Source organism: Miniopterus natalensis, chromosome 19 (genome assembly GCF_054644295.1).
Source record: "Miniopterus natalensis isolate mMinNat1 chromosome 19, mMinNat1.hap1, whole genome shotgun sequence".
Lineage (NCBI taxonomy): Eukaryota > Metazoa > Chordata > Mammalia > Chiroptera > Miniopteridae > Miniopterus > Miniopterus natalensis.
The window spans coordinates 13,238,039-13,264,484 of record NC_142099.1 but is presented as its reverse complement, the minus strand read 5'-3'; the positions used below and the strand labels follow the sequence as shown (position 1 = coordinate 13,264,484).

The following is a 26,446-nucleotide window of genomic DNA, read 5'->3' as shown; positions in this document are numbered from 1 at the left end:
TTTTTCATTCCTCAGGTATTTATTAAGTACCTAGTATTAAGGGCAGGCTCAGGAGAGACAATGAAGATAGAAACAGACTCAGCCTTTGCCCTCAAGTAGCCTACAGACTCAGGACAGATGAGACCTTAGATAATTGCACAAATAACTGTAAAATTGCAACTATAGTAAATACCACAAAGAGCCTAGGATGGACCCATCGGTGGGAAGATGAATAGGCAAACTTGGCATAGAGAGAAGGGAAAAGCATCCTGAGCTGAAGGAACAGCATGCGCAAAGGCACACAGGAAGGAGAAGATGAGTGTGACAGCCAAAAGATGGACAGTGAGGCTGAAGGGAGAGGGCAAGGGGATGTGACATGCAAAGGGAAGCCATGGAGGAGGGACCCGAGCCCTTGGAGCCCTGCAGACGCTGAGAAGATGACTTATTCTTCTGCACAGCAGGAACCCACTGGTTGCTTTCTTTTTCCCATGACCACACAGACACCCCCCCCCCCCCTTGCTGTAAGGTGCAGAGATGGAAATCTAGGTGTGGCCTTTTCAAGGTCAGCCTCTTGCCAAGGAGCAGATATTTGGGTGCTCCTGCTCCCTGGCCCAGAGGCAAGGACAGTGCTTCACCTCCCTTGGGCCTTTGCTGTGGGCAGAAAGAGCCTGACAGTGGTGAGCTATTCAACACACCACTTTATTTGCAACTCTATGACTTTTCATTCACTGGTTTGCATGTCTGACACCTCACTTGGCACATGATTTATTACAGCTTTTAAATAGCCCTTTCTTTCTGGATTGACTGTCCACATTCATTTGGAATAAGAAGGTTGGCTTCGAGGTGTTTGTGGTGAGAACATTCCTGAGGGCAATGGTTTTGGGTTAGTGGCTTCCTGCTGTTTGTGTAGGTCCAAGGACCAAAACTCAGGGAACCCCCCTTGGTCTGGCTGGGAATGAAATTATGGGAAGGAACCTACTGGAATTCACTGGAGACCTGGCCAAAGGAGGGAGTATGTGCAGAGAAACCTCCTTTTAGTTCTGCCAACAACTTCAGGGGTAGAAAAACATGAAACTTCTACCTGAATTATAGGCAAGGGAAGGTAGTTCATGCAAACGGACCAGAAAGGCCTTCAGGGTCCATACAGGTTTTCCCAGATGGATAGGTCCACATTCCATTTTGAAAACACTTCCCTGGGGAGGATTTCTCCATCTCTGTCTCTGAGTGTGTGTGTGTGTCTCCCCCGCTCCTCCCCCAAGGTTTGACCGCCTCTGTAACCAAAATCCCCCTTGCTATCATTAGAGCCTCTTAGGGACCAGCTAAACTGGAATAATGGAGATAACAAAACTTGCAAATTCCCTCTCCTTTAAAGAGAACTTGGTCTCATGGATATTACATGAATAAACTCATAGCTTGTTATTACCATTCTGGGATGATAATTGGGGAGCAGTTGCAGAAACCCCTGTGAAAATCTTCCGTATGCTGTATGGGGAGGGCAAGTCCCAGCAGTTCCCTGCAGAGCATTCTGGTTCCTATTGTTACCCTATATTTATAGACTGGGCTCCACTAAGAGCCCACCTCCTTCTGTTGCTCGTTGAAAGGCTATTTAATACAGTCCCGGTAAAGGAAGAGAATTGGCATGGTTAGAGGAGCATGGCAGAAAGAGGAATAACTCATCCAGGGTGCTGCATGAGTCACCTGACCCTCTGCAAAGGGATGCCCATTAGCAACCTCAGGGCCCTTTGTTCCCTTTCAAGATTCCCACAGTGAGCATCACCATTTTACCACAATGGTGCCAGGATTTATTCTCTGGCTGTCTGCTTCCACCCACTCTCAATTCTGAACCTACAATGGTGTCACTCTCCACTGATTATGGCACAGGTGCCGCCTGCCACCCCGGCTAGGATTTTCTTGCGATCACATTGTTTCCTTTGCCTCCCCCCCGGCGCAGCGGAAGGATGCTCTTATAGACAGGATGTTACAGACAGGTTGGCAGATGAGGTGATTGCTGAGGGGCTGGCACGATGCCCAAAGGAACGCAAGTCAGCTCTTGAAGAGGTTTGGTTCTTCCTCTTGAATTCATGCGAACAGCAGAGAAGTTAAAACAAAAATCTCATAACCCCACTCATTGCCAAGCTGGTCACTTTCATGGCCTTATCTTTGTTTAATTCTTTTGACTTATGTGCTCCCCGTTGGGCACAAACTTGCACCCTGATCTCCGTGGTAACCCATGGAGTCTGGCACTGCACAGGGCATGCTGTGGCCCAGTCCCAGTGAGCCTTCTGCTGACGGATGTGGCTTTCAGCGCCTGCGATATAAATGTGCAGGAGAGGTGGGCCTTGAAATGAGTGTTCAGTTTATGTACATTCAAACTATATTTCACAGGGTGGTTTCGTGAGAAGGGCTAGGGAACAAGTAATGAAACTGGCCTTGGTGGTGGTGAGGGAGCCTTGTGAGATGAGCCCAGCTATTAACATCTTCCAGCAGGGCTTTGCTCACAAAATCCTGGGGTGGGGTCTCCTGGGGGCTCCGAAGCTCTGCATAGAAAATGACAGGGTAGGGAAAGGACTCAGGAGATCATTGTTCCTCCAAGAATGGCCATGCTTAAAACATCCCCATTAAGCTAACTAGTGGCTTTCCGCAGAACAATTCTTTTAAAAATATATGTTATTGGGTTTTCAAAATTATAAAAGCAACATGGGCTTGTTTAACACAGAGGTGAGTTCTAATTATCAAAGTAAAAATCAATCAGTAGTTTCCCTGACTCCCACCCCCAGCTCCCCAGAGGTACTGGCATTAACCATTTAGTGATTAACTAGAAGGCTTCACCACCTTTTGTGTGTGTGTCCACATGAAAAATATATGAACCTATATATACATATATAGGGATTGTTTTATATGTGGGTGTCTGTTTTATTTTTTTTAAAAGAGGAATCACACTATACCCATTATACTACAATTTCCTCTTTTCACTGAATACATATCACGAGCATTTTCTAAGTCAATACAAATAGATCCACTTCATTTTAAAGAACAGCCAATAATGTTCCACAGCATGAGCGCCATTATTTATTCAACTGTTTTCCCACTGATGTGTATTCAGGTTGTTTCTAGGTTGGTGTGTTTTGTTTTGTTTTATTATTAGTAGTTTTTGTTAGCAGTTCTCTTTCAGTTATTTTTTGGTTTCTTTCTCTCTCTGGTGCATATGCTGCAAAAGACTATTCTGCCTTGAGAGAATCATAGAAATGCAAACAATTAAAATGTTTTTCTTTACAGTCACGCCAATGTAGTTTTGTCATCTTAACTTGTCACATTTTCACATTTACACATTCGTTTGGGCATTCTTTCTCTCTCTCTCCCTCTCTCTTTCTCTCTCCCTCTCTCTCTTTCCTTTCTTTCTTTCTTTCTTTCTTTCTTTCTTTCTTTCTTTCTTTCTTTCTTTCTTTCTTTCTTTCTTTCTTTCTTTCTTTCTTTCTTTCTTTCTTTCTCTTTCTTCTTTCTTTCTTTCTTTCTTTCTTTCTTTCTTTCTTTCTTTCTTTCTTTCTTTCTTTCTTTCTTTCTTTCTTTCTTTCTTCTTTCTTTCTCTCTCTCCCTCCCTACCTCCCTCCCTCTCTCTCTCTCTCTCTCTCTCTCTTTTCTCTGTAAATCCTCACCCAAAGATATTTTTTCCGCACTGATTTTTAGAGTGAGTGGGAGGGACGAAGGGATGTGAAGGAGAAACGTTGATGTGAGAGAGACACCTTGATTGGTTGCCTCCTGTGCATGCCCTGGCAGGAGCTGGGGATCAAACCTGCAACCCAGGTACGTGCCCTTGATCGGGAATCGAACCCACAACACTTCGGTCCACAACGTTCTAACCACTGATCCAAACCAGCCAGGGCAGCCTGTGTTTCTTGAACACAGTGCCCAGCAGACGTTCTGTTCAAGGAGCCCTGTGGTCCTGTGGGCGCTGGGCCCTGGGCACCCACCAGCAGGTGGACGGGTCTGCTTCAGCCGGGAGTACAAGGGGCTTAACAGCTGAGAGTGTGGACTCTGGATTTGAATCCTGTCACCACCGTTCACTTGCTGTGCGATCTTGGGGTAGTTGTTTCGTCTATAAAGCAGGGAAAATAACAGTACTTTTTTTGTGGGGTTGTTGTGAGGACTGAGAGGGTTAATGTAAAGAAAGGTGCTTTGGACATTTCCAAGCAAGTGGGAACAACCAGTGGGCTGAAGTTGCTGTTTGCAGGGCCCCTCCACTGGGGGTTGGGAAACGCCTCTGAGGGGTGTGAACTGGTCCTTGATTGTGACCTGAAGGGCATATTAGTCAGTAGGGGAAAAGCAAACAGTCCCCACCCACTGCTAACACCTGGTCCTGACCTGGCTCTTCAGCACCCCACATTGTTACTAGGTCCAGAAACCGCCTCATTTTTAGTTGCAAAAACACCCTCTGAGCCAGAGTTAAAGGACCCCTCTCCAGCGGCACACAGGTTGGAGTTACAGCAGGTCAGGGGTCACACTATTACTCCACAAACATTCAGCAGGATCCATCATGTGTCAAAACGAAATAGAAACCTACCAGAAACTTCCTGTTGAGAAAACGATTCTTCTCACCCACGACTTAGCAGGTGTCCAGAAACCTTCTAACTCCCCGATCTGCCGAGGCACGTAAAGACCCAGAAATACCCACTGGCCTGTCCCGAGGTGGGCAGACACTCAGGGTTGGCCCACCAAGCCCACTTCGCACAGCCTGGGACCTGGACACAGTGGCCAAGACTGTGGACTTTGGAACGTGTCTTCCCTGGCTTTAGAGCCTAGGTCTGCCCTTATTAGTTACCTGACCTTTAGCAAAGAACTTAATCTCTCTGAGGCTCAGTTTCCCTATCTGTATAATGGGAATAATAATACCTGTCTCAGAGCCCTGATTAGGACTAAATGAGACAATGCCTGCAAAGCACACAGCACGGCCCGGTGCCTGTGAGGCTGCAATCCCTCCTGCCTGATGGAGAGGCCACCCTGCTCCCTCCCCACCTCCCCTGAAATTGGTCACTCCAGACCTCTGGTCATCCAGCCGCTATTTGAAGATTGGCTCTGGGACAGTACAGGGACAGGGGAATCCCCAAGGAGACAAGTAACCCTATCTGGGGTTGGGAAGAGGCCAGCTAAGATGTGTGGAAAGGAGATGCTTGATCTGGAGCTTCAAGGAGAACGAGCTCCCTGGGAAGAAGTTGGGAAGAGAGAACAGCTTGTGCAAAGGCCAACGGACAGAAGTTCAGGGATCACAAGGTTCAGGGAAGGGCCCTTTTGCCAAGGACAATGAGGAGGAGGTTGGCCTTGATTCTGAATGCTCTGGGAGGCCCTGAATGGCTCTAAGAAGGGAAGCGACATGGTTTGGTTTGCATTTTAGCAGCAGAGTGGAAGATGGATGTTATGATACCTGGGTGTGGCCACTGTAACCCAAGTGTTTGAAGTGTCACCCTGCCCTTACTGCTTCAGATAGAACTGGGCATGAACTCTCACCCCACACAAGGAGGGGACCCGTGTCTCTCCACAGGTGTCTGGGAGTTCTTGGGAGCTTCCATTTCTCTCTTGGCAGCTTCTCTGATGAGTTGGCAAATTCTTGCTTCTGCTGAATTCTCCAACCCCATCTGTACATAGTGACCTCTGTGGGCACCTGCTCACCTCCTGGTCCCTTCATCCCCATAGGACCCATGATCAGGGCCTTTGGGTTAGGTGACTTTCTGTGGGTGGAGAGCAAGGGGAAGGGGTGATGTTGCTGATGGCACAACAAGCAACATGGCATTGAACTTTGCATACTCTTGTCCTTGAAAGTCTCAACACTGTTCTGCTGCTACTGAGTGGGCTCAGCCCTCCCTCCTGTCTCAGGACTGGCCCAGGTGCTCCTCAGTCATTTCCCCTCTCCTGTCCCCAACCTCCAATGTTCCTGTTCATTTCTAGAGCAGACAAATGAAGCCCTGTGTTGGTCTCCTCTGACCACACCCTGACTTCGCCCCAAAGGAGCCTTGTTCGTTAGCAAACGTGCTTAGGTATGTAGGTGGCTCCTAAGGAGAGATGGTTCCTTCCCCAGTGGGAAATCCGCCACCAGATCTACCCCAAGGGGGTAAGACAGGGAGGGTGGGGAAGGTGGTACATGGATAACCCATCTGTGAAAATGAAGGCAGGTGCCTTAGCTCCACAAACAGACCAATCTGGATTGCTAATCACAATGCGGAAGAGACCCAGCCTATTTTAATTGTGTATTGATTCTGTGGTCAGTGAAGACTCTTCTGAGAAATGAACATTTTGAGGAGTGAGCTTGAGGTTTTTTTTAGAATAAAACCAAGTAAATTCCAAACTGGCTCATCCCCAGCAGATGGTCCTGCTTGGCAGTGAAAGGACGTGGGGCCTGGGAGTGCACTGGATGCTGCGGGGCCCTGGGAAATGGATCTAACCTCTCTGCATTTTAGTTTCTTTGTTCGAAAAAATGGGAATATCACTTCCTTACAGGCAGGTTTGAAGGTTTCAGTGAGACAGGATGTGCAAAATCACCTGGCTTGGCTGTAGTTGGGCTTTGGGGTAATTTTGACACATGAGGACTCTACTGTGGACTGAATTGTGTCCCTCCCCAATGTGACATATTTGGAGAAAGGATCTTCAGGAGGTAATTAAGATTAAATAATATCACAAGAATGGCCTAATCTGGTAGGACTGTGGCGTTACAGGAAGAGAGAGTGAGATCTCTGCCATGGGAAGACACAGTGGAAAGGGACTTGCCCAAGCGTAGAGGGTCAGTGGCAGAATCCTGTATCCCCAGTGGCACCGTGGTCAGGGATCAAGAAATTCTTGTCATGTGAGAGAAAAATACTGACTTCCTCAAATGCTATAACTTGGCTTTCATTCTCTAAGAACTGGGGACAGGAAAGGATCTGTGGTCACCACTGGTCTCTGGCTGTCCCAAACAAACTTCAGACTCAAAACTCCCAGTGGGTTCTCATGCACACTGGCAGGAGACCGCAGGTGAACTCTGCCAGGAACACGCAGGAGAACCCTGGCCTGGCCAGGCCAAAGAGTCACTGCGGGATATTACACGGGGCCAAGTGCCATTTGGCTCACTGCATCCCAGCAGTTTCAGATGGGGAGGATTTCTTCTTAGAAAGACACAGAGCTGGCTAGCATGGACCCCAGACCTCTGAGTAGCCTTTTTTTCTGACAGCCCACCTACTTGCTGGCCTCTTTAGAGGTGCCTTTTTCTACCTTTGCCTCCCTCCCCTTTTCCTAAGCTAGTTCCATGCTACATTTGCTAACTGGAAATTTTATATTAACCATCACTGCAAACCCAGGAGTTCAGTTCATCACTGGCAATCAGCTCTTGTCCTTGGGGAAACCTAATTAGGTATTACAGGGCTTTTGATATCGTTTCCATGGAAACCCCTGTAGTAATGGTGTACATGCAGAATACATGCTCCAGAGAGTTTGAAAAAATAAATATATTACTACTGGATTTCAAGAAAATCTTTAATTTTTTCCTTTTGCTTTTTTTCTGCGTGTGTGTGTGTATTTTAATGATGGAAATTTTCCCTGGAGTTGCTCTCTCACAGAGAATAGAGAACCCAAAAGGCCTTTTCCATTTTCTCTCCTGTAATTTAAAAAAATTCAATGTTGCACAAGAATGAAAGTTTTTCAAATTGGTCAGAACGTCTAAGCAGGAGCTCCCCTAACAGCTGAGCACATTTTAATTAAAGAAGTTGCTTAAATAAAGAAGCTGAAAGGCCTCAGCCTTTCAAAACAGAATGGGGAAAACTAGTGAATCCGATGAATCAGCTCCGAACTTACTGGGAAAGGGGTGGGAGAAAAGGCAGGTTTCCCATGTGCTTCCTAGGAAAATGCAAGGGCTCCTGTGGGCCTGGTGCTCAGCCCTCTGTCACGTTGACACTGGAGGCTCTGGGATAGTTGTCTCCCTGTTATGACAGCCTGTCCTGGGCCCTGAAGCTAACACATAGTGGGCTCTAGAAATTCCACTTGAACTGACCTGTTTCTTTTTTTCAATCTTTAGTGATTTCAGAGAGAGGAAGGGAGAGGGAGAGAGATAGAAACATCAACGATGAGAGAGAGTCATTGATTGGCTGCCTCCTGCATGTCCCCTGCTGGGGATCGAGCTCACAACTGGGCATGTGCCCTGACCAGGAATTGAACCTTGATCTCCTGGATCCTAGGTTGATGCTCAACCACTGAGCCACGCTGGCCAGCCTGAACTGACCTGTCTTGGGGTGACGAGATGGCCCTTCAGAGTTGGCCCCCATGGGGAACTGTGAGATACTCTAAAAGGAAAGCATACAGATCTGGTCTGGCTGAGGTGGAGGTGTAGATAGGTGGGCCCAGCAGACTTTACAGAGAGAGAGAGGAGAGAGAGAGAGTGCACCTGTTATGCACCCGTGTGCCACAGCCAAAATTCCAGGGTTTCTGGAGAACCCTTAAATAGCTGAAGTTGTTTCTTTGATACCTCTAATTGGCCATTCAAGGATGGAATGCCCACGACTGACCTCTTTGCTAGCTGCCAGCTAATCAATTTACTCCCAGAATTTCTCAACAAGATTCACTGTTCCTTCACTCCCTGCAGTTTTCTCACCCGCACACCCAGTGAGTTCTGCTCTGCCTTTGTTCCTTGGTCCAGTCTACCAACTGACTTCCTCATGTGAGAAACACTTTGCATGCAAAATCATTAAGTGGCTCGAAAAGTAACTTTCTGAATCCGCTGACTTACTCTTTGATATACAGAATCATGTGGCCACCGGGCGGGGGAAGCTGGCCTGCCTGTTGACTGTGACCTCCTCCCACCCAGCTACTGGAGAAAGACTGGCCAGCCCCAGCTGGTCGGCTGTGGGGGTGGGGGGTGAAGGTGGGAGTTCCTTCTAGAGGCTGTGGCATGAGAAGCTACAAGGGCAATGTTGGTTGGGCAAATTACCTGAGTCTCCTAAGACACGTGCTAATAAGTAAGTGCATGAGCTAGTTTTGTTATGCGTTTGTGTGTGTGTGTGTGGGGGGGGGGGTTGTTTTTGTTTTTTGGTTGTTGTTTTTTTTAATTCTCACCTGAGGACATGCTTAGAGAGAGAGAGAGAGAAAAAACGTTGATGTGAGAGAGAAACATCAATAGGTTGGCTTCCATACACTCCCCAGCTGGGGATCAAACCCTCAACCCAGGTATGTGCCCTGACCAGGAATCGAACCGGCAACCTTAGGTGCTGTTAAGCATTAGTTTTGTTGCATAAGAAAGTACCCTGACAATTAATGGCTTAGAACAATAGTCATTTAGCTCATGATGTGGGCCAGCCACCTGGGCGGGCTCAGCTCGGTAATTCCTGTCGGTCTCACCCGGGTGCGTTTCTGTCACGCACCTAGTCGGAGATGGCCTCCCTCTCCGCATGCCTGCCTATAAATTGGGCCACGTGTCTACGGCAAGCTCCACAGCAGTGACATTTTTCAAACTTCTGCTACATCACAGTTTCTAATGTCCCATTGGCCAAAACAAGGCACGTGGCCGAGTTCAGGTTCAAGGGATTGAGAAATACACTGTGGTCTTGCTAGAAGAGGCACAGTCCCATGGGAAGCAAACAGGACGGGAGGAACCTGTGGCCGTCTAGATGAGCTGCCGCACCAGGTCTGTCTGCACAGGCCTGCCAGGCGCCACCGAAACCCCCTCCTGCCCAGAAAGCCTCCGGAGATGGGCCTAATGGTGCCTCCCGTGCTAGAGCGCCTTGAAATTGCCAGCTGGCTCATGGGGTGTGAGTCTGATTCATATTTATATCACCACAGGGTCCTCACCTAGCTGGTTCTTTTTTATTGAAGTGTAATTGATAAATAAAATTGTATATATTTAAAGTGTACAATGTGATAATTTCATATATGTACACACTGTGCAGCAATCGCCACAATCAAGTTAATGAACACACCCATCACTTCACATCATTACCTTTTTTGTAAGTGTGAGAACACTCAAGATGTACTCTCAGCAAATTTCAGGTACTAGTGGGTTCTTACTAATTGCTTTTATTGAATTGAGTCGAGTTGAATTGAATTGAGTTGGTTCTCCTTTCTAATTACGAGCTCCTTGAAGGCAAGTTTGGAATTGCTCTAGCACATAAAATCTCCTTCCCACCGGCAGACCAAAATCCTACAGGCTCTCAGTTAAGTGGCAGGAGGATTAGGTCTGGAGCCAGCTCTGCTCAGGGCACTATCTGGGGAAAGTGTGGCACTTGCAGGACACCATAGGCCCTGGCACTGAAGCATCTTCAGGCTGACCATCCCCACATGAATGAAATCACTGTTTTAGCCTTAGGAGGCAGAAAGACTCAGAAACTTGGAGGATGTAGCTCTCCTTCCCCACCCAGGGAAGCGAGCATGCAAGGGGCAAATCTCAGCCAGGTCAGGAGGAAACTCGTTTGCCAGCCCCAGGCCTCTGAGACTTCTGCTCCGTGATAGCTCAGAACATGCCAGATCCTGTCCACATCACCTCAATACTCTTCCAAAATTCATCAGGGCAAACAGTTGGGCTGCTCTAGAACCAGGGCTGGGAGGGTGGCTGAGACCAAATGTAGGGGACAGGCCTTTTTTGGAGCTGCTTGCACAGCCCCCCTCACTGCTCTGGTGCAGTGCTGCTCAAACTTCTGGTTCTAAACTCCAGAACTTCCTAAGGCTTGAAGATCACCTGGGACAACTTATTCCAGATTGGACCACTCTTTGGGACTAGAAAGGTGTCCTTCCCATGGCATAAGCTGAATCATCAGGGACTTAACTGGTCACAGGCTTAGGAATGAGTTTCCTTTATGTGACACAGTCATGTTCACTGCTTTACTCGCTAGAATTCTACCAACTGCCCACTGTGTGCCAGGCACAGTCTCAGGCATTGGAGCAAGGCGAGATGAGCCAGGCATGGGTCCTGTCTCCGGAGAGCGCACGTGCCCCGAAAACATACATGAGGTGGGAGGCACCAAGTCAGAGGGCTGCATAAGACTACAGAGTTATTGCCCTGGCCAGTGTGGCTCAGTTGGTTGGAGCATTGTCCCATACACCAAAAGGTGGCAGGTTCAATTCCTGGTCAGGGCACATACCTAGGTTGCGGGTTCAATCCCTGGTCAGGCATGTACAGGAGGCAACCAGTCGATGTGTCTCTCTCACATCGATGTTTTTCTCTCTCTTTTCCCCTTCTCCTCTTTCTAAAATCAATAAGCATATCCTTAGGTGAGGATTTAAAAAAAAAAATGCTACAGAGCAGAAGACACCGCATCGAATCCATCCCTCATTCCTCAGAGCAGGAAACTGAGCCCAAGAGAGGGAGCTGACATCTAGAGACACACAGTAAGTGGTAGTTATTAGTTCACTAATCAAGCATTTATTGAGCACCTACTATATAGTAAGATCTGAGCTGGGCACTGGAGATCCCACAGGGAACAAGGCAGACACAGTCCCTGTCCTTTTGGAGGTTCAACTATGACTGGTGAGTCCTAATCCAGTTGCACTTTAGAATCAGCTGGGGAGCTTTAAAAAAACCCCAAAACAATTCCAGGGCCTTATGCCCAGAGACCCAGATTTGCTTGGTCTGGGTGGCCTAAACATGTGTATTTTAAACAAGTTCTCCAAGGGATTCTAATGTGCAGCCAGGCTGAGAACCACTGCTCTAGGGGGAGAGACAGACAAAAACCAAGTAAACATGAATATATTCACAACTGAGATTTGTGATCTGTAAGGAAGGAACAGGATGAGTGAGGATACAGCAGGGTGGGGTGTTTGTTATCTGATATGCTTAGAGGGCTGTGCTTCCAAGGGTCAGATGGAGCAGGCACAGGCTGTTCTCATATGGGACAGCAATAGAATCTTCTGGGACATATTGCCCACCCTGCAGATCCACAAATCCCTGCACAGGAGCCCTATTGAACAGAGGCTCTCAATCCGCAACATAAAATGACTCTCTGCCCTTCATACACCCCCAACCCCCACCCAAAACACCCGCCCCACTGTTTATGAATTGTCCCCAGGCCCGCAGCTTAATAACCCTTCACATTTTTAGAGTAGTTAGTAAAGCACATTCCCTCTTACTATCTGTAATACGGGATCCTAATGCTAATCCCATGAGTGCACATGGTCAAGTTAACAGTTCCATGATAGAGATGAGGAAAGAGGCCCAGAGAAGTGGTGTGACCCACCTAAGATCACACAGCTTATGTGTGAGACCTCAGTCTAGCTCCCCAGCCTCTAGCTCCGCTCTGCATGTTGCCCCCACCCACAGTGCACCAGGAAACTGAAGCAGAAGCAGGACACCCGAGAGGCAGTGGCACTGCCACCCTGGTCCAGAACTTTCTGCCAGGTTGGGCAGTGGTGATGCGTCGGATGCCATACAATCTCGTTCCCCAGCAGGGACTCATAGGAATCTGTGACTCGTTGCTTTAGTTCCTGCCCAGAGTGAACCCAGTTACTATAGTAACCTGATGCAATTCTTTATTATAGATAGGGAGGGTGGTTTTCATTTTGTATTTGAAGAGTTTGTCCAGCCAGTCACGCTGCCATGGCTTGGCCTGTTGGTGGCAGTTAGGAACAGAGGGAACCCAGGAGAGCCATTAGGTCTTTTCTGTTTCCATAGATGATGGAAAGCTGTGTCTGGAAACACCCAGGCTTAGCTGCACTGGGGAAGGAGGGTGGGGGAGGCTAGTCTGGGTGTGTTGGGTACCCTCTCCTGTTTAGAGATCCCACCTTCCTAATTAGAGCCACCTAAGCAGAGGTCAGCCCCTCAGCCAGTTGCTCCCATAGTTCCCCTCCATGCTCCTCAGGCTCAGAGCTGTTTTGTTCAACCCTGAGTCTTCCTGGTGGACCTCCTTGAGAGCAGAGTCTGAGCCCTTCCCCATCTGTGAACCCCAGCACAAGTCCAGGCTGGGCACACAGTAGGTGTTCAGTGAATGCTTGTTTCAAGCGGCTCTGCTCTTCCTCCTGGCAGGACAGTAGGCATCTCAGTTTCATGGAAGGTTAGGGCTGGAAGGAGCTTAGATGTCACCGAGTCCAACCCTTATTTTATAGAAAGACTGAGACCCCACCCATTAGTAATGCTAAAAATAATAATAGCTAATCCTTAAAGAGCGTTTGCTGGGTGCTAGGCAGGGTTCTATATGCTTTGTATAAAAAATCCATCGCAGGCTCACAGTGGCAGCTACAGGTACTATCGTCCCCAGATGAGCAAACCAAGGCACAGAGAGGTGCTCAGAGGTGCCCAAGATCACAGAGCTAGTGAGCGTTAGGATCAGGGTCCAGACCCAGACAGTTCCTCCCCAGGGCCCACACCATCGACACCCGCTGCTCCCTGTGAGAACAAAGCAGACACTGGCGGGTCCCTCCTCGGCCTGGGCCGAGGAGCCTGCATCCCCTGGCTCACAAGGAAAACATAACTTTTCACCTCCAGGTTCCCCTCCAGGGCTTAGTTCAGGGCCTGGCAGGAGCTTAGGGACCTGGTTTTAGTACAAATGAGCTTTTCTTCCTCCTTCTCTTGAAATAGCCAGTTTGGGGGCACCTTTGAGCAGGAAGGACCTGGGGGAGCAATTTACAGAAATGGAGGCCCCAAGGGTGAACATCTCAGCCAGGTCTCCCCACTCCCGTCCAAGGCGCTCACCACACCAGCGAGGGCTCCAGACGGCCCGAGGTGGGTCCCCTGCGCCTCCGGCACTGTGGGTTGCGTCCCGGCCACGCTAACCGGCTGCCTCCCTGCTCCCCGCAGCTCTTCGTGATCGACAACGGTGCGGACGACTGGCGGATAGCCATGACCTACGAGCGCATCCTCTACATCAGCCTGGAGATGCTGGTGTGCGCCATCCACCCCATCCCCGGCGAGTACAAGTTCTTCTGGACGGCGCGCCTGGCCTTCTCCTACACGCCGTCGCGGGCCGAGGCCGACGTGGACATCATCCTGTCCATCCCCATGTTCCTGCGCCTGTACCTGATCGCGCGGGTCATGCTGCTGCACAGCAAGCTCTTCACGGACGCCTCGTCCCGCAGCATCGGCGCCCTCAACAAGATCAACTTCAACACCCGCTTCGTCATGAAGACCCTCATGACCATCTGCCCCGGCACCGTGCTGCTGGTGTTCAGCATCTCGCTGTGGATCATCGCCGCCTGGACCGTCCGCGTCTGTGAAAGGTATTCCTGCGGTGCCCTGATCCACGCAGCCCACGATTCCCCAGCGCAGAGCCCGCACGGGGAGGGGGAGCGGGGTGCCAGGATGTGTTCGCCTGATGGAGATGGGCAGTACCCCAAACCTCATAGGAGAAAATGGGAAGGGGGAGGGCCCCTAGGCTGAAGATGAGCTCCAGCGTGGAAGCGTGACCAAGGTAAGCTAGGGAAAGTGCGTGTCTAGTATTGCTCACTGTCTGCTCCCTCTCTGTAAACCAAAATATATCAACACCTTCTGGTCACATCGTTAACTGTTCTCAGGCGTAACACTGCAGGTTTTGAATGATCTCTTCTTGTTGGAGATGAATTATACTCACTACCATTTTAAAGGCTCTGAGAAGTCCTACAGTAATGACACTGGTTTGATTTTGTTTAGTCCAGATTTTCTCAAAAGTATTTGCTCACAGACCCTTTTCAACGTATAACACTATTGATGCCTCACTACTCAAAGTAGCATGTGCTTGGGTTCCAACCCCAAACTCTTTGTGGTATTCTTAGCTGAGCAACATCGTGCTAGTCATTGGGCCTCAGTTTTCTCATCTGCAAGCTGGGGATAATAATGCCTACTTCACAGAATCTGTTGACAGAGCTAAACAAGATAGTGTATGTGACCTGTACACTGAAGTACAATATAGTGAGAGTTAATAATAACGAATTCCTGATAACTCAGGAATTTCGTGGCTGCCTTTCTAAAATTAGAGCAGATTCCTGCCATATGTTCCAGTTTTCCTTTCTAAGTGATTGAAGCTGAGTCTTCTAACAACAACAATAATTGAATTTGCACAGCCTGTTAAGGTGCTTGAAATCTTCCCTGTCCTCAGATCACCCCTGTTTGGCATGTACGGTCACCCCAGTTTTCAGATGAGCAGCTGGGCTGAACATGGGGTAAAGTACCTGCAAGCGCAATTTCATTGTCTATTGAATGTGTAACAAGCACAAGTGACTATTTTTTTACTGGGAAATAAGCGTGCTTCCAAGAGCATAGTTTGCAAAGTACTCTCTTGCACTTTGTTTGGCATTGAACGGCTCTGCAAGGCCTCTGTCCACAGACACGACTGACACGCCCCGGCTGAAGTCCAAAGGCACAGAGAAACAGTGAGCAAATCAGAAGTTCACCCAAAGTTTTCCTTTCTCTTATGAAACGGCCCCTCGACCAAAAGGCTTCTGCTTAGCTCTAACATGAGGTATATTCAAGCCACAGTAGGTGTTTTCACTGCTCCTGCTTTTCGGGAGTTTAGCCTGAGCCAGTTCTATGTGAGATACTTCCTACATGTTATCTCCATTTGCCCCCACAATAGACCTATGACACAGGTAGCATGACTGTCCCCATTTTAGAGTTGAGGAAACAGATAAAAAGGCACTAGCCCGAGGTCACAGCTGGTAGTGTGAAGCCAAGACTTGAACTTGATTTTGAGTCTGAACTTCATATTTATCTCACCACCCCAGGCCGAATCCTGCACTTACAGGGAAACTATGGCCTAGACTCTCCTGGCCACTTTCCCCATCGGAGAGTGTCAAAGCCACTGTGACTGCACATAAATCCCAGTCTTGCAGTTTTGTCTGCCTCTGATGTCTATGTTCTTAACCATTTTATTACACTGTCTTCAGGGCTGACTTCATGTTAAATTCAAACAGATCCAAGTGTAGTGGATACCGTGGTGCATCCCCCAGATGTCCCCTCTAGGTCCAGGCTCTCAGTCCCTCAGCTAGGGTGGCCTGCTGTGGCCGAGCCCTCTCCCAGAATTGCCCTGGCTGAAGGGAGAGCCTCAGCCAAGTTCAAGCTCCCTGCCCAGGGCAGCAAGCATACCGTGGCTCGTCAGTGCAGGAGGTTAAAGGCCCAGCCCTTCACCTTCAGCAGGACAACTCTGCAGGCCACCCAGGCTCCAGGGCTCCCTGAGGGAATCACCAGAGGCCCCCGTTGTGACTGCACCTCATTTCCTCTTCTCTCTCCACCCAATCCTGCTTCCCTCTCTTTCCACCGGTGTGAATCCTCAGCACAGCCCCAACAAATTTCTTGCACCCCAATCTCAGAGTCTCAGAGACTCTTTCCCAGGAACCTGACCTATAGAAAATGTGTGTGAATCAGTATGTTTTTTCTTTTAAATATGTTTTATTGATTTCAGAGAGAGGAAGGGAGAGGGAGAGAGAGAAACACCAATGATGAGAGAGTCATCTACTGGCTGCCTCCTGCACACCCCCTAATGGGGATCAAGCCTGCAACAGGAATAGAACTGTGACCTCCAGATTCATAGGCCGATGCTCAACCACTGAGCCACACTGGCTGGGCAGTATGTTTTTTCTGAATCAGGCAACATGCTTCTCTTAAAAAGACCAAGCAATTTCTTTTAGCATCAAGCTTAAATGACCACTGTCCTTTCCCAATGTAAAGAATAGCAAGATTGGCAGAAGCCTCGAGACAGGAATTTATCAATCCAAGACTGGACAGAGCCTGGAAGAGGGGCTATTTTGGGGAGACCCCGGTGGGAGAGTGAGGTTGGCAAGATGACCATGATCTCTCTCAGCTTGACCTGATAATGATGCTGTCACCTTAGACAGCGGAGAGGGTAAATGACTTGCTCAAGGTCACAGAGCAGACTGCCAGGCTCTAGGAAAACTCCTGCCTGACACCCAGAGCAGGGCTTGTTCGCATTCCAGGTGGCTTCCGTCAGCCTAGCCTTCACTCTGGTTGTATACACACTCTTCTGAAGTTGCTATGGAAATCCCACTTCGGCAAGATGCATTCTGAAAGACATTTCTCATGTCTTGGGCTGGCTTTTATGTGACGAGAAAGGTTTTTCACGTTTCCTCCCTCCACGTAGGGAGGGGGAGTTAGTACTTCTCCGGAACAGCCTGCTGCTGGGAGGGCAGCAGCCGGTTGCTGGGAGGGCGGCGACAACAGCAGGCTTGTTTTCCTTGGCCCCCAGTGAGGCATTACATCAGGGGCTCCGAGGCCTGGCAGTTGGGGCGCTCTGGGATTCTCCTGGCTGCCTGCCCGCCTCCCACAGGCCGCCCAGGGCCTATCCGAGGAACCTCCTCATTAACCACTGTCACCCGCTGAGCAGCCTCTCGGGTGGAGGGATCCCCCCCCCCGCCCCAGCCCCAGTCCGAAGGGCAGCGGGCTGGGGAAGCGGACCTCCCTGGCACGCCCTGGGTAGAGGTCTGCCAGCTCACATGTATGTGTTTATCTCGACTAGAGGAGCAGCAAGACCTCCCATCACACTGATAAAGTGGGCTGAGTCCTGCGAGCTGAGCCAGGTTTGTAGATGACCTGCCAGCCCCTTGAATGGATTCCCTTTGGACTCTTCCCTCCTGAGGCTTGGAGTTGTGCACACAGGCTGTCTCAGTATCTCTGGCCTGTCAACAGGTCTCTGGTGATGATGTTATGAATTTTCATCTTTTTCTGGTTCTTTGTATCATAATGAGAAATTTGATTCTGGAGACCTGGCCCCTAGGACTAGAGAAAACCAATCAGTCGCTCATTCTTTGTCTCATTAAAACAGACCCACCCCCCTCAGAAGGGAGATAAAAAGAGGTTTCCTTCCTCCACTGTCTTCTGCCTCCATCGCCGACACCCAGCTCTGCACCAACCAGAAGGCAGGGAGCAAGGACCTCCCTCCTCCCACAAACTCCTCCCCCCTCTGGCAGGCCTTCAGCTCCGAGGGGAGCAGTAGGGAGCCCATCTACAGGATGAAGCACACTGCCTGGGGGATGCGAGCCCCCAAGTAGGGCTTGTGTGCTGGGCTGAGCTGAGAAGAGCCTGAGGACCATGGGCTGAGGACTGTGGTTTCTCATGGCCCCCTGGGTTTGAGGTACAACCTCCAATGTGGACCACATGTGGGGACTCCCAGAAGAATGGGAAGAAATGATCAGAACTTCTAGCCGTAGTTATTTTTATCTAAAAAATTAGCACTGCTCATATTTTAATACACAGGTAGATGGTAATACTTGGGTGCAATTTATGATGCACATACATGTAGCAGGGGGAGGGTGCATGCTCCAAAAATGTTTACTAGCAGGAGTGCATGATCTTAAAGGTTTGTAAACCACTGGTTTGGGGTGTCAGAGGACTAGTTAATGATGATTGTATCCTGCCACATTAGATGAAGCCTGCTAGACCCAGGAGCCCTGCCCTCTAGTTAGAGAAAGGAGTCAGCGCCCTGTAGGGCAGAGGAGCTGCTGCCAGGTGTAGACAGATCACTGGAATTCAAAGATGATTGTCACGGCGGGGGTGGGAGGGAATGGAGGAAAGGAGAGGACATGAGGGGAGAAAAGGGGATCCTACGTGAGGCCTTTGAAACAAATCTGCAGCATTAAGAAAGAGGAAAATAATCCTGGAGATGCAGAAGAATGTTTACTTATGAGGAACGAAAAGCAGCCTCAGAAGATTCCTGGGCATCCCTCGCAGGGTGCGAGAAGGTGCGGTGTCTGTGATGGGGAAGAGTGGGCAGATGTGGAATGAAAATGTATCTGTTTCACACAAGCAGAGGGTTCCAGAAAACTAAAATCACTTCAGCAAAAAGAAAATCCATATTGGAGGCACTGAACTTTTTAAAATGTGGAAGACAAACTTAAAAGTTCTCTCTGAATGTAGAAGACCAGAACAAAGATATGAGAGAAGAGGGTGAGTGGGACTGAACTAAAGGCTATAAAATTAAGACTAAATCCAAGAATTAGAATTATCTTTGGAGGAAGAAACGAGAATCATTTGGATAAAAGCATAATCAAGGACATGCACGAAGAAAACCTTTCCAGAATTGGCCAGCTGAGGGGCAGTGAGGAGGTTTAAGATTAGGCAGATCAGAAAGGCTTTCCATTTTCCAGTTAGAAGGAGAGAAAAAAATTTTTTTTTCTGGAAAATTTACTGAATCATAAGGGTAAGCAGTCCTAGAAGCATGCAGGGAACAGAGCAGACTTTTCCTCAGGAACCCTAGATCCCAGGAGACGTTAGGGCATTACTGAGGAAACAAGAAAAACAAAAGTCATTCTTGGAGGGGTTTTTTTTGGACTCGGAAGGTAAACAACCTATATTTTTGGGGAGCTCGACTGCCAGTTGACCAAGGGATGAATCACAATTAAGATCTTCAGAATGGAACAGTGTGAAAGAAAGACCGGTGGACAGCATTGAAATCGTAATATAAAATCCAGACGTTGCAAAACCTAATTCTAGAAAAAGTAGATTCTGGAAAGAGTAACTGTATGAAAGAAAAGCAATAATTCCATAATAATTAGAGGATTGCAAACCCTCAGATTAAAAAGTTGAGAGAGAAGGCTAGAAAGGATTAGTAAAAAGCATGCTAAATTCATCGCCTTAGGCAGAAGAGAATTTAAAAAGCCTTATCACTAGATTCTAATAATTAGAGAAATATAATTTAAACCTAAAGGTAACCACAGATAGAATTTTAAAAGTATAACAGTAATGATAATAGCATCAGCCAGGTATTATTTCACTTAATCCATAGCACAGCTTTGGTACTGGGGTTATTACTGTCTCCAGTCCACACGTGAAGAAATTGGGGCACAGAGAGGTTAAGCAATGCGCTTTGGGTCACAGAGCCAGGGTGTGGCAGACCTGAGGCCCCAACACCGTACCTGAAAGCCCCGTTTTTCACCCACCCTGAGACTGTTCCGCTGGGTGGAACATACAAACATCAAACAGAAAAATAAAGGAGGCCGGAAGGAAGTGAAAACAGAACACATGAAACAAAATGAGAGGAAACTAAACTTGACATTTATAACTATCAACGAAATTGAGTTTTTCTCCCTTATTAGAAGACAATGCCTCTTACTTAAATAGGACTTAGAAGCAAAATTTAATTTCATGCTGTTTACAAAAGAGGTACCCTAAATGGAAAGACCAAGAAAAATAAATGAGTAACAAAGATTTATTAGGTAAGGGCAATTGAGTAGAAATCACCGTTTTAAATCAAGTTGACTTCAAAGCAAAAACCATTGAATGATCCAAAAGAATCACTTTAATAGAAATAAAAAGACTAAACATAGTAAAACTTCAAACTTTTATGCAAAAGTAAATAAAGAGGTTGAGAATCTGAATTATGAGATGTTTTAATGAACTGATAAATATTGAACTTTGTAGCCTATAAACAAATAATACATCTCCCTTTAAAGCACCCATGGAACATTGACAAAAGTCAGTCAACTTCTTAGCCACACATTCCAAAACATCAGAGAAAAAAATTTCAGATATATTCTCTAACAATAAGGCCATAAATCTTCAACTAAAAAAAACTTTTTGGAGGAACTTTTCAAGCAATCTCCTCAATTACAACTTGGTCAAAATAGAATTATTCAAACTACTATTTAAAAGATTACAATGACAACTCTATATATCAAACCACAGGATGTGACCGAAGTTGTACTCAGATGAATAATATCCTTAAAGTTTTTCAGTTAAAAAAAAAAAGCATGAAAATAAATTGAATTCATTAAAAGAATGAAACAAACTTCAGGAGAGCAGATTAAATTTGTAACAAAGACAAAGGTGGGAATCAATGGATTTAAAAAACAGAAAAACAGAATTTATAAATCCAAACGATACTGATGCTTAATAAATCTAATCAAGAAAAAAGTTAGGAAACATAAACAGAATTAGAAATATTAAGGGGGAAGAGCAAGTATTGATTCTGAGGATGTTTTAATAAATAAAACTAGCTTTACTTTTTTTCTTAAAATATGTTTTTATTGATTTTAGAGAGAGAGGAAGGGAGAGGGAGAGAGATGGAAACATCGATGGGCTGCCTCTGTGTGCTCCCTACTGGGCACTGAGCCTGAAACCCGGGCACATGCCCTGACTGGGAATCAATCGGGTGGCCTCTCAACCAACTGAATCAACCGTCCAGGGTGCTTAACTTTTTTTTTTCTTATAGAGAAGAACACTGAAGGAAACTTTCTCTACCTGATATTAAAATGTATTATAAAACTCAAGTAATGAAGTCCCTCTGGCACTACTGAAAAATCAGTAATGGCAGATCAATGAAACCTAATGGAAAACTCCAAAATAAACCCTAGCATGTAAGAACCCAATATATGAGAAAGAAAACCAATTAGGAAGCAATAGATTATTCAATAAATGCTAATGGGGAGATTGGATATTTGGACAAAAAATCAAGTTAGAACTCCATCTCTCACCAGCCAGCAAAATAAATTCCAGTTGGAGTCAGTATAGAAGAACTATGAACTAGCTCTAGAGAACAAAGTGAATATTTAATCAGTTCTGAGATGGAAAAGAATTGGAAAGCATAAAATGTCAGAAGAGAAGAACCATGAAGGAAAAGACGGGTATTTGATAACACCATATATATACAGCTTTAGGTTTCTGTCCTTCAGAAATATCAACTTACTTAAAAAGCAAATGTTACACTAGGAAAAATATTTGCTGCAAACATGGCAAGAGATAAATATCCCTATTATACAAGGCCTGTCTTAGACACTAATCAGAAAAACTCAGCTTCTCAGTAAAAAAAGTAGGCTAAAAATAGACTACCACAAAAGAGGAAATACAAAAAGGCAATAAAATGAAACACATGCCTATTTAGCCTCACTAATCAAAGAACTACAAGCTAGAACTACATTTACAAAAATGTAAATCAATATAATTCAGTGATTAAAAAGTTGTTATTGATGGTGGGGGGCGGTGGGGGGGTGTTTCTCTCACATTGGTGGCAGGAGGGAAAACTAGTGCCACCTTTCTCTGAGACACTTAAGCAGTATGTCGCGCTAGCCTGTACAAGTTTGTGACTTTAACCGGGCATTTCTTCTAGGAAGCTTTGCTAATGCAATAATCGATTTATGTCCAGATTCCTCAGCATGGTGCTGTCTCCAGCAGTGGAGAATCAGAAACCAAGTAACTGTCCAGGATTTAAATGACTAAATAAATAATAGCACATCCATATGATGGGCGGTTAGGCAACAGTTTTAAAAATCAGCCTTTCGAAGAATATAAAGTAAGAAGACAGTGATATGATATCTGAAAAAGGAGCATACAAAATAGTATTATATAGGATGCTATGAATTGAAAACACATAGATACAATATGCGTAGGAAATGCTTGGAAAGTACATGTAAATATGAAGTTGTTTTCTCCGTGGGATGTCACATGTGATTTTTGTTACACTGTGTTGTATTTTCTGCAGTGAAAATGCGTGACAATATGCAAGCGTTTGTTTCCTTGTTTCTCTCCCCCAGGAACTCATGCTTTGTACCCACAGGCCTTGGAAAGTAATGTTCAGCGGCTCCGTTTTCCAACTAGTTCTCTCAGAGAAGCGCAATGAAAGGCCCCAGCAGCCAGCGTGGCCTTAGACGACAGGGCAAGGGGCTACAGGAGAGTAGGCCGCCCCCCCCCCCAAGAAGTGTGTCACTTAGAGCCCCTGTGGCCGCGGGGTGTTTACGGGGGGGGGACAGTGGCCAGGCTCTGGTGGCCCAGCGGGTCTGGAGAAACCGCCCGCGTCCGGGGGTTGGCTCCTCGCACCGCCAAGGCCCGAGGAGGCCGGTGCGGGCTGGGCCGGGGCTCGCTCCGCCAGGGGGCGCCCGGGGGCGGGGTCTGCCCGGGCAGGGGCGGCCGCGCTCGAGTTCAAGTTCAATCCTGCAGCGGCGGCGGCGCCGGCGCCGGCGGGCAGCCCCCGGGGCTGCGGGGCTGGGGCTCTGCTCCAGGCCGCCCCTCGCTCGGCCTGCAGTGCTCGCCGTCTCTCCCCTGCAGGTTTTGTGTTCCCCTCCCCGCACCTTCACAGCCCACTTTCTCTCTCTGGTTTCTGATTCAGCAGCTCTTTCCTCTCTCATTCGCAGTAATTTTGTGCTCGTTGACACTTAAACATGGAAACCGTTCATTTGTGACAGGTTTCTTCTTTTTATATTAAAGAATAACATTATTATTTTTTGTTGTTGTTAATCCTCGCCTGAGGATATTTTTTCCATTGATTTTTAGAGCGTGGAAGGCAGGGAGGGAGTGGGGAGAGAGAGAGAAACATCGATGTGAGAGACATATCAGTTGGTTGCCTCCCGCACATACCCACATTGGGGCAGGGATAGAACCCGCAACCCAGGGAGGTGCCCTTGACCGGGAGTCAAACCTGCGACCCTTGCGTGCATGGCAGGATGCTCTAACCACTGAGCCACACAGGCCAGGGCTATATTTTAATCAATGAATAGCAACTCTTAAGAGAACCAAGAATTGGGGAAATGAGGAAAATTCCTGTAGTTAGCATTCCGAAGCACCAAGTTTGGGATAGTGTGGGTGCAAAGTGAACTCCATGCAAAACCATTCCATTTTTCCAGTCGGGTCAAGCCCCAAATCACTCCAGTCTGTGTTACATCAAACCTCAGGTTTCTCTCCACTCTATCTGCTGGGAAGTGACCAACACCGGCTTTCTGCTTCCAGGTTTTTTGCCTTAGGTAGACGCAGCTAAGTGCCAGGTTCTAAGTGCCAGGTTCTTTCTCCAACTGGGAAGGATTATCCAACCTTTTGCCACCAGGGATCTGAGAGAGAATCGAGCCCTACAAAGATGGGCTGGAATGACCATCTTCCCATTCTACCAAGAATGGTACACAGCTAAGTACCATGCTGGAGGTACCGCAGAGAAGTTGTTTGTCTCTTACCGTAGGTGCCTAAGGGCATCTGGGCTGTCTCCTCACCCCCTGGGGCCAGCTGAAAGGGCTGCACCACTGGGAGGAGATGGTGCCACAAATCCTACAAGGGTGGGAGTCTTTGGAGAGAGCTAAGGTAAGGAAAAGGGAGGAGTTCCTGTTGCCACGCCAGCCACATCTATTTATGGGCTGACATTAGTCAAGACAGGAAATCCATATTATGTCAACTTTGGGTTGTTTTGTTTGCCCCAGGTGATCCCATTGTGCCCTGCATCTCCAGTGCAGGCATCTGCCAGCAAGGGACTGGACCTTCACCCACAGGCCTTCTCATGTGTTCGGTGGCCTCGGCTGTCTCAAGCGGGCTCTCTGCCACTCTGTTCTCTCTACCACCCTGGCTAGTGTGGAGCCCCACATTCCCGCCTCTCACAGCCCAGCCACTGAAGGATTTTTTCACAAGCTCTTCTCCTTCTATTAAGCACTGACTCCTTCATCCAGAGACCTGCCCTCACTCCCCAGAGCCTGAGCTGGGAGGGAATATGGGCGAGAGTATGCTATACTCCAAATGACACGTCACTGAGGCCTCCCTCCCCTCCCCCCCCGGCCCTCGAGTTTAGGCACAACCACAGTCTCCTGGTGGTTTGGGATTAGTGAACCTGGGAACCTACCAGCCTTAGCACATTGGTCATTTTGGTCTCCCAAGAGGCTCATGGGAGCAGCCTGCTAACAAAGCCCCTGCAGGCTGGCCCAGACATGCTAAGACGGGTCTCAAAGGCCCTGCCACCCCCACAACAGAGGCGCCACAAGGCTAGTTAGTAAAACTTCTCTTGAAAAGTTTAAACATGTTCCAGCTGAGCCAGCACACGCTAGCAGCTGCGTTGTGCACCAGAGGCTGAGCTCTGTGACGGTGCAGCCTGAGCTCAGAGTCAAAGGAGTTTGGCTCCTAGTCCCACCATTTACTTTGCACGCTGTAAGTGTACTTAACCTGACCAGAGTCACGCTACTTCTACTGAACACCCTCTGGGACAGGGAACTCATCACTTTCAAAGGCCATTCAATCCATGCACGGACAGCTCTGACTTAGAAATAACTTCCTAGTATTGGCTAAAATTTAACTCTTGTAGCTTCCACCTTGGGTCCTACCTCTATTTTCTGTATCCACACATAAGAAATTCAAGCAGCGTTGGCTGGCGGTTTAACCATGCTGTCCAGGCAGGTATGGATATGGAGTCCTGCTCATGCTCTTACTAGCAGGCAACCTTGGGCAAGCTACCCTCAGGACATCGGGAAATGGGATAATTCACAAAAAGCGCTCAGCACAGGCTAAAGCATTCGGCATTAGGCAAGCACCGGGTGAGGCAGGTTGGGATTCCCTCTTCCACTGAAGGTCCCTTAAATATTTGAGACCGGGTTCTATCATCTCCAAATGAATTGTCTCTAATCCTTCAACAAGTCCTCACAGGACTCAGTCAGACTCCAGTATCCTGCTTGCCCGCCTCCCTGGTCATCAGTGTGCCACAAAGTGGACAAAGTGCCCAAGTGTAAGGCAACTTCCCATTTTCTCAGCACTTTTCATGCAGCTTGAGAGTGGCCCACGGGAAGGGGAAGGGGCTCCCAGAACAGGCATCGTGGCCTGGGAACTGGAGAGGGAGACCCCGGGTACAGCTCTGGTTAGGTGAGACTCTTTTGACAGCCCTCATTCTACAGCCACATGCTCTGTTGTTCACTTTTCCTCAATACAACGGCAAAGAACCTGCTTAACCTGAGCCCTGTGGGGGTGACTGGCACCCCTACCCAGCAAGGCCCACCACCCGACAGGAGCCACAGCTGAATTAAGGACAGAGGGTTTTAAACCCGGTGGGGAACGGATAGGACTCTAAATGTCAAGAGACTCGTCCTGCTCCCAGCTTTAGCAAGGGGCAGGGGTTCTGGCCTGGGGGCTCCATTTCTTTGCCTTAGTTTCCCTGCTGCTAAAAGCAGTGGTTATCAGGCCCTTGCAGATCTTCATAGGGATACCTGAGCACTGGCTATTGAGATGGCCTCCTCTGCTCCTCAGGACCCGTCTCAGGCTGGCCCCTACCCATCACCTTCTGTCCCACCAGAATCTGCTTCCTTTAGCTGGATGTCTTCTGCCCCCAGAGAATGCATCCACTCTCACAAGGATGCATCCATACCTCAGTCAGAATACTGAGCCAAGCCTCTTCCCTGGGGTGTAATGCTCAATTATGAATAGCTTGCTAAATAATAATAATGTTATTAATAGTTATTAAGCCCTACTATTTGTCAGGCAATATTGTTAGGAATTAAATATGCCTTAGAGAATAAACTACACATGTTTTTCCCCCTCATGGGGCTTATAGTCTACCAGGGAAGATTGATAACAAGTCAATAAATAAATAAGTGTGTAATTTCAGATTTGTGGAGTTAAAAAACAAGGTTGCCAATGATTTTTTAAAAAGTAATGGGGTTGGAGAGGGATCCCACTCAGCTGGGACCTGCTTGGAGGTCTCTCTAGAGAGGTTATGTTTCAGCTGAGACCTGAAGGATAAGAACTGAGCCTTTTACAGACAGACAGGGAAGGCTTCCCAGGAAGAGGGAACAGCATGTCCAAAGGCCCCGAGCTGGCAAAAAGCATGGTGTGTGGAGTCACTAAAAGGAGAATAGAATGGATGGGCATGTGAGTGTGGTG

General features: G+C 47.7%; 1 protein-coding gene across 2 annotated transcripts in view; it reads left to right on the top strand.

Moving 5' to 3' along the window:
- Positions 1-26,446, top strand: part of KCNN3 (potassium calcium-activated channel subfamily N member 3) — a 125,221-nt gene that overhangs the window by 60,062 nt on the left and 38,713 nt on the right. The window contains exons 3-4 of one of the 2 annotated variants that reach the window (XM_016221661.2): positions 13,712-14,130; position 14,304. In XM_016221661.2, coding sequence (XP_016077147.2) covers positions 13,712-14,130; position 14,304 — 420 coding nt within the window. The remainder of the gene's footprint in view (positions 1-13,711; positions 14,131-14,303; positions 14,305-26,446) is intronic. The other variant, XM_016221660.2, reaches the window with a different exon arrangement.